The following is an 8,563-nucleotide window of genomic DNA, read 5'->3' as shown; positions in this document are numbered from 1 at the left end:
TCTGCGCTGACAGTTCAGAGCCTGGAGCCTGCTTTGTCTGTGTTTCCTTTTCTCTCTGTCCCTCCACCCACTCACGCTCTGTCTCTGTCTCTCAAAAACGGAATAAACGCTAAAAATTTTAAAATTAATAAAATCCTTTAAAATATAAATGTTTATGCACCCAATTCAGTCAGAAGTGCCCAAATATATAAAAAAATTAATCATAAACATAAGTAATCTTATTGGTAAGAATGTGGTAATTGCAGGGGACTTGAATACTCCACTTACAGCAATGGACAGATCATCCAGATAGAAGATCAATAAAGAAACAATGGCCTTGAATTGGACTTGGACCAGATGGACCTGACAGATATATTTAGAACTTTTCATCCTAAAGCAGCAGAATACAATTCTTCTCTAGTGCACATGGAACGCTCTCCAAAATAGATCACATACCGGGTCACAAAACAGCTCTCAATAAATATAAAAGAACTGAGATCATACCATGCACATTTTCAGATTACAATGCTATGAAACTTGAAATCAACCACAGGAAGAAGTTTGGAAAACCTCCAAATGCATGCAGGTTAAAGAATATCTTACTAAAGAATGAATGGGTCAACCAGGCAATTAAAGAAGAAAGTTAAAAATATACAGAAACAAATGAAAATGAAAACACAACAGTCCAAACCCTTTGGGATGCAGCAAAGGCAGTCCTAAGAGGAAAATACATTACAGTCCAGGCCTAGCTCAAGAAAGAAGAAAAATACCAAATATAAAATCTAACAGCACACCTAAAGGAACTAGAAGCAGAAAACCAAAGAAACCCCAAGGCCAACAGAAGAAGATAACTAATAAAGATCAGAGCAGAAATAAACAATATAGAATAAAAGAACAAACAGTAGAACAGATCAATGAAACTAAGAGCTGGTTTTTTGAAAAAAATAAACAAAATTGATAAACCCCTAGCCAGACTTCTCAAAAAGAAAAGAGGACCCAAATAGACAAAATCACAAATGAAAATAGACTTATTACAACCAATTTCTCAGAAATACAACTATTATTGAGAATACTGTGAAAAATTATATGCCAACAAACTGAACAACCTGGAAGAAATGGACAAATTCCTAGACACCCACACACTACCAAAACTCAAATGGGAAGAAATAGAAATTTTGAATAGACCCGTAACTAGTGAAGAAATTGAATCAGTTATCAAAAATCTCCCAACAAATAAGACTCTGGTCCAGATGGCTTCCCAAAGGAATTCTACCAAACATTTAAAGCAGAGTTAATGCCTATTCTTCTCAAGCTGTACCAAAAAAATAGAAATGGAAGGAAAATTTCCAGACTCATCCTATGAAGCCAGCATTACCTTGATTCCCAAACCAGACAGAGACCCCACAAAAAAGGAGAACTACAGGCCAATATCTCTTATGAACATGGATGCAAATATTCTCAACAAGATACTAGCAAATTGAATTCAACAGCATATAAGAAAGAATTATTGGGGGCGCCTGGGTGGCTTAGTTGGTTAAGCATCCGACTTTCGCTTAGGTCATGATCTCGCGGTTCGTGGGTTTGAGCCCCGCGTCGGGCTCTGTGCTGACTGCCAGCTCAGAGCCTGGAGCCTATTTCAGAGTCTGTGTTCCCTCTCTCTCTGACCCTCCCCTGATCACGCTGTCTCTCTCTCTCTCCTAGAAATAAATAAAAAATATTTAAAAAAAAGAAAGAATTATTCACCATGATCAAGTGGGATTCATTCCTGGGCTGCAGGGCTGGTTCAATATTCGCAAATCACTCAGTGTGATACATCACATTAATAAAAGAAAGGATGAGAACCGTATGATCCTGTCAATAGACGCAGAAAAAGCAATAGATGCAGAAAAAAATACAGCATGCTTTCTTAATAAAAACCCTCAAGAAAATTGAAATAGAAGGCACATATCTAAACATCATAAAAGCCATATATGAATAAGTCATAATCAAATGGAGAAAAGGAAGGAATATATATGTGTAGGTATATAGATACATATATATATAAGAAGAATTGCCTGAGAATTAGCTCAGGAAATGCAAAACCTCTGGGTGTCTTGGAACCAGTGGCAGCACTGGTCTGGAGGAAGGGCTATCTGGTTCTTCAGCATCAATTCTGCTCCAGGAGATAAGCAGTGACCAGGTGCAGAGGGGCATGGTTTGCCGGGGGGGTGGGGGGGGGGAGGGGTCGCGCCTCCCCTGTGGGCCCACTGTATGTTCCCTGAAGCCCCACCTTGGTGGTGGTGGGGAGGAAAATGGCAATACTGCAGTCTCCTCCACAGACTGGGTGTCCCAAAGCACTCTGTTCAGGGTGTCCTCACTGTGCCCTGAGGTGGGGGAAGGGGGTGGTTTGAACCACTGTGCTGACTCCCACGCTTCCCTGGCACTTGGCTGGGACTTAAACCTCAATGTCTTAAAGGTTCCTGCTCCATGTGCCCTGGTAACAGTGGTCACATAATGGTCCAGATGAATTCAGAGCACCTTCTGACAAAAGCTCAATATGGATCTTTCAATAATACACAGATATTTTCTGAAAATTTTTAAAAAAAGACAAACATATTAGCCTTCAAAATACAATGGTGGGACAGGCAAAGGATAATATCATCCTTCATGGGGAAAAACTGAGAGCCTTCCCCCTGAGATCAAGAACACGACAGGGATGTCCACTCTCACCACTGTTGTTTAACATAGTGTTGGAAGTCCTAGCCTCAGCAATCAGACAACAGAATTAAATAAAACACATCAAAAATAGCAAACAAGAAGTAAAACTGTCCCTTTTCATAGATGACATGATACTCTACATGGATAACCCAAAAGACTCCACCAAAAGGCTGCTAGAACTGACACATGAATTCAGGAAAGCCACAGGGTACAAAATCAATATAGAGAAATCAGTTGCATTTCTAGACACCAATAGTAAAGCAACGGAAAGATAAATCAAGAAATTGATCCCATCTACAATTGCACCAAGAACCATAAAACACCTAGGAATGAACCTAACCAAAGATGTAAAAGACATGTATGCTGAAAACCACAGAAAACTTATGAAGGAAATTGAAGAAGACACAAAGAAGTGGGAAGAATGAATATTGTTAAAATGTCAATACTACTCAAAGCAATCTACACATTCAATGGAATCCCAATCAAAATTGCACTGGCATTCTTCTCAAAGCTAGAAAAAACAATCCTAAATGTATGGAAACACAAAAGACCCTGAATACCCAAAGTAATATTGAAAAAGAAAAACAAAATGGGAGGCATCACAATCCCACACTTTTGCCTGTACTACAAAGCTGTAATCATCAAGAGAGTATGGTAGTGGCACAAAAACAGACACATAGACCAATGGAATAGAATAGAGAACCCAGAACTGGAAACACAAATATATGGCCAACTAATCTTTGACAAAGCAAGAAAAAGTATATAGACAGTCTCTGTAGCAAATAGTGCTAGGAAAACTAGACAGCAACATGCAGAAGAATGAAACTAGACCATTTTCTTACACCATACACAAAAATAAACTCAAAATGGATGAAAGACCTAAATGTGAGACAGGAAACCATCAAAATCCTAGAGGACAAAGCAGGCAACAACCTCTTTGACCTCAGCTGCAGCAATTTCTTGCTCTACACATCTCCAAAGAAAAGAGAATTCAAAGCAAAAATGAACTATTGGGACTTCATCGAGACAAAATGCTCTTGCACTGTACAGTAAACAACAAAACTAAAAAGGAACTGACAGAATGGGAAAAGATATTTGCAAATGACATACCAAATAAAGGGTTAGTATCCAAAATCTGTAAAGACCTTACCAAACTCAACACCTGAAAAATAATGCAGTGAAGAAATGGGCGGAAGACATGAATAGACACTTTTCCAAAGAAGACATCCAGATGGCCAAAGGACACATGAAAATATACTCAACCTTACTTATCATCAAGGAAATACAAATCAAAACCACACTGAGATACCACCTCACACTGGTCAGAGTGGCTAAAATTAACAACTCAGGAAGCAGCAGATGCTGGCGAGGATGTGGAGAAACGGGCACCCTCTTGCACTGCTGGTGGGAATACAAACTGGTGAAGCCCCTCTGGAAAACAGTATGGAGGTTCCTCAAAAAAATTAAAAATTGAACTACCCTACGACCCAGCAATAGTACTACTAGGAATTTATCCAAAGGATACAGGAGTGTGGATTCAAGGGGCACATATACCCCAATGTTTATAGCAGCACTTTCAACAATAGCCAAATTATGGAAAGAGCCCAAATGTCCATCAACAGATGAATAGATAAAGAAGATGTGGTTTATATAGTCAATGGAACACTACTTGGCAATGAGAAAGAATGAAATTTTGCCATTTGCAGCAGCATGGATGGAACTGGAAGGTATTATGCTAAGTGAAATAAGTCAGTCAGAGAAAGATATTATATGTTTTCACTCATATATGGTTCTTGAGAAACTTAACAGAAGACTATGGGGGAAGGGAAGGGGAAAAACGTTACAGAGACGGAGGGAGGCAAACTTTGAGAGACTCTTAAATACGAGAACAAACTGAGGGTTGATGGGAGAGGGGAAAATGGATGATGGGTATTGAGGGGGTCGCTTGTTGGGACGAGCACTGGGTGTTGTATGTAAACGACCGACCACAGAAATCTACCCCCAAAACCAAGAGCACTCTTTATACACTGTATGTTGGGCAATTTGTCACTAAATTATATTTTTTTAAAAAAAAGCTTCCACTCTCCTGTCCATCCTTTGTTTTCTTTTTTCTTTAATTTTTTAAAATGTTTATTTATTTTTGAGAGAGAGAGAGGGCAAGCAGGGGAGGGACAGAAGGAGAGGGTGACAGACAATCCAAGCAGACTCTGTGCTGACAGCAGATAGCTTGATGCGGGGCTCACACTCACGAACCTCAAGATCATGGCCTGAGCCAAAGTCAGACACTTAACCAACTGAGCCTCCATCCTCTGTTTTAATGACATGTTGATCCCTTATGCCATTTAGGTTTGAGAAAGAAAAGTCCTTCACTCACTTAACATTCCACCAAATGCAAATGCCCTTATTCTTCCCCTGTGACTTCTCCAAGAGACCATGGGAACTTTCAGCCCAGATATACACACTGTGGTTCCCAATTCCTCCCATTTTCCCACTCCTCTAGGTCCTCTGTGCTAAGACAGTCAGCTCACTGAGCACAGCCCCCCCTTAATGAGCACACCATTATTATGTAATAGGTTCCCCTCCCTCCTCCACCTCTCTGGCCTGTGCCAAGCCCCCAGTCTCTCTCTGATCCCCTCAGGACTCCACTGCTAGGAAAGCTGCCGTTTCAGCAATCATCTTGCCTGCCTCCCACCTGACTGCATCCTCTGTGGCCACAGGCTCACTCACTCATGGGGCCTGCCTGGGCCCAGGCCCACTTGACAGGTGATCTCTGGCTGCCTCTGCTCTGGCTACTCGTGTCCCCGGTCTGTTGCTCCCGTGACCTCCCAGGATGGCGCTTCACTTCCTCTGAAGTTGTGATCCCCAGGAAGGTGTCTCACAGGGTGAGTGGAGCTGAGAGGCAAGGCCAGCTTTCCTATAAGATCCACTTCAGAGGCCAAAGACATGTGGTTCACATGAAAGTCAAGAAGAGCTTGCTGCCCACACATTTTCCTGTCATCACCAACAACGATCAAGGTGCCATGCAGAAGGACTATCCATTTGTCCCTCGAGACTGTTACTACTACAGCTACCTGGAAGGGGTTCCTGGGTCCATGGGCACGCTGGACACCTGCTACGGGGGCCTGCGTGGCATGCTGCAGGTAGATGACTTCACTTATGAAATAAAACCGCTGGAGGCTTCTTCCAGATTCGAGCATGTAGTCTCTTTGCTTGTGTCAGAAGGAAGACCGTCAGAGTCTCGAAGGTGTAAGATTGAAGAGCAATATACAAATCAGGTGTATGAAGAGGCAATCCTTTCTGGAGCTCCTAGAGCAGCCCCCGTTTATTTGTGGTGGCCACATAAGAAATATTTAAAAATTCACTACACAGTTTCTTTCTCATTATTTTTTTTGATTTTTAATTTTACTCTTTTAATAGAGTTTGTTGTGATTTTTAACAATTTATTTCATACTATTTATAAACTTTTTCTTTTAGATGTCAATTTCCGTCTTTTGTGTATATGGTATTGTATGGATTCTATTTATTTTTTTATTTTTTTTATTGCTTTTTTTTCTATATTTTTTTTTGGTTTGTGGAAATTTTATTTTTTTTTTTATGATATTTTTCATGATACTTCATTTCTTCTTACAGGACATATATTCTCTGGTGCTTTTTATTATGTCCACCATTATGGAATATGCAACCCCAATTGGGGAGCATTTTTTGTATATGTAGCATATTTTCACTTATTTTTTGCTGCAGCTATTTCAGCACATGCTTTAGGTCATATTTTTGGCCTCTTTCATGATGTACCTGGTTGTTTTTGTTTTCGAAGATTTTTTTGTGTCATGTCTCCTGAGCCTGTTTTATTGGATATGATGAGCAACTGTTCTTATGAGGCACTGCATCATCGTTTTTCTATTTGGGACCCTTGTTTGAGCATTCTAAATTAACCATACTAAAATTTTCCTTATGTAGCTGCTCGTTGTGGTGACTTTATTTTATATCTGTTTGAATATTGTGATTGTGGCTCCTTAAAATATTGTTTTTAGAATAATTGTTGTTAGACCAATTGTATCCTTTCCCGAGGCAGTGACTGCAGTGAAGGGCCCTGCTGTGTTAACTGCAAATTTGCTCAACCTGGAAAGATTTGCAGAGACATACTTGGTATTTGTGATCTACCAGAATACTGTGATGGGAAAACGCATAATTGTCCAAATGACATGTACACCCAGGATGGAACCCCATGTTCAGCATTAGCTGTTTGTGTGAGAGGAAACTGTAGTGACCGTGATATGCAGTGTCAAGCCCTTTTTGGCTTCCAAATTAAAGATGCTTCACCAACATGCTATGAAAAACTGAATATACTAGGTGACCGATTTGGAAACTGTGGAGTGAGGGTGTTACGAGGAGGAGGAAAACCTGCTAAATGTGAAGAAGATGATGTTCTTTGTGGAATGCTGCACTGTAGTAATGTCCGTAAAATTCCTGGTGGAGGTGAGCACACTACATTTCGTCATATAATAATACCAGGTGTTAAACAAGAAACATGCTTTGGATACGATGCACACCATGGGACAGATGTGCCAGAAATGGGGCTTGTGGTGGATGGTGCAACATGTGGCCCAGGAAAATACTGTGTGAAACAGAATTGTACTTTTTATGAAGACATGGGTTTTGACTGTGATGTCAAGACATGCAATTTCAGAGGGGTGTGTAACAACAAGAAACATTGTCACTGTATGAAAGGTTGGAAACCACCATCGTGTGAAGAGAGAGGATCAGGTGGCAGTATAGACAGTGGCCCCCCACCTTACAAAGAAATACATCTTCGAAGCAAAATAATTGTTAATATAAACCAGGCACTAGTTCTAATGTTGATTCGTGTGTTTGTTTTGCTGCTTGCATTAATCACTGGTGCCCTTACCAAATTAAAAGAATTTTTGACAAGAGCTGAAAAATAAACTACGGAAGCACCAATATTCCAGTTAGTAAATAATACTGAAATGCACAAAGTGGAGAAAATCACATCGACACCTACTAGGAACAATGAAAAATAATCACTCTGATAATTACACAATCTTATCCTGAGATTGCTACCTTCAAATAAAATGCCCTGGCAGTACAAAGGGGTCTATGGGTTTAAAGTCATTTACATTTCCTGTCTGGTCATATTCTTACTAATTCCATATACAACAGTAGGAACTCTTAAATTCATTAAGATATGGATTCTAATGTTTTATACATGTCCATATAGAATCTTGTTTGCGTTGGTATGTACTTGTTATTGGACAGTTTTCAGTTGGTTATATACTGAATTTCTGTTATTTGCTCATTTTATTGCTGCTATTTTTTTTAAATAGGCTTCACACCCAGCAGGGATTCTAGTGTGGGGCTTGAACTCATGAACCTGAGATTAAGACCTGAGCTGAATTCAACAGCCAGACTCTCAAACAACTGAGCCACCCAGGTACCCCATATGGCTACTATTACATAAATAGCATTTAAAGAAACAGTTGGGAGATACAGTGGGAAGACAAAGAATTGAGTCTGGGGCGCCTGGGTGGATCAGTCGGTTAAGCTTCTGACTTCACCTCAGGTCATGACTTCACATTACGTGAGTTCGAGCCCCACGTCAGGCTCTGTGCTGACAGCTAGCTCAGAGCCTGGAGCCTGCTTCAGATTCTGAGTCTCCCTCTCTCTGACCCCCGTGTGCTCACACTGTCTCTCTCTCTCTCTCCCTCTCAGAAATAAATTTTTTTTTTAAATCTAAAAAAAAAAAGTTTTTGGTCAGGGCAAATAAGTGTCGACAGGTCTACCACCTGCAAAATATGTGCTCATGGACAGTCTTAGGCTGTGACAGTTTCAAGGTCCACGTTCCATTGGGAGATGAAATGCACTTTGCTAG

The 8,563-nt window shown here is 40.4% G+C and overlaps 1 protein-coding gene across 1 annotated transcript; it reads left to right on the top strand.

Annotated features, from left to right (window-relative positions):
* The first annotated feature begins 6,513 nt into the window (after positions 1-6,513).
* Positions 6,514-7,784, top strand: LOC120227608 (disintegrin and metalloproteinase domain-containing protein 21-like). The gene has a single exon (XM_039225687.1). It carries the CDS (start codon positions 6,879-6,881, stop codon positions 7,617-7,619), a length of 741 nt encoding a protein of 246 aa, XP_039081618.1. The 5' UTR covers positions 6,514-6,878; the 3' UTR covers positions 7,620-7,784.
* Positions 7,785-8,563: the final 779 nt, after the last annotated feature.

This window comes from Hyaena hyaena, unplaced genomic scaffold, assembly GCF_003009895.1.
Source record: "Hyaena hyaena isolate Hyena2069 unplaced genomic scaffold, ASM300989v1 scaffold_2568, whole genome shotgun sequence".
Classification (NCBI taxonomy): Eukaryota; Metazoa; Chordata; class Mammalia; order Carnivora; family Hyaenidae; genus Hyaena; species Hyaena hyaena.
This window is presented reverse-complemented; position numbering and strand designations above follow the sequence as displayed.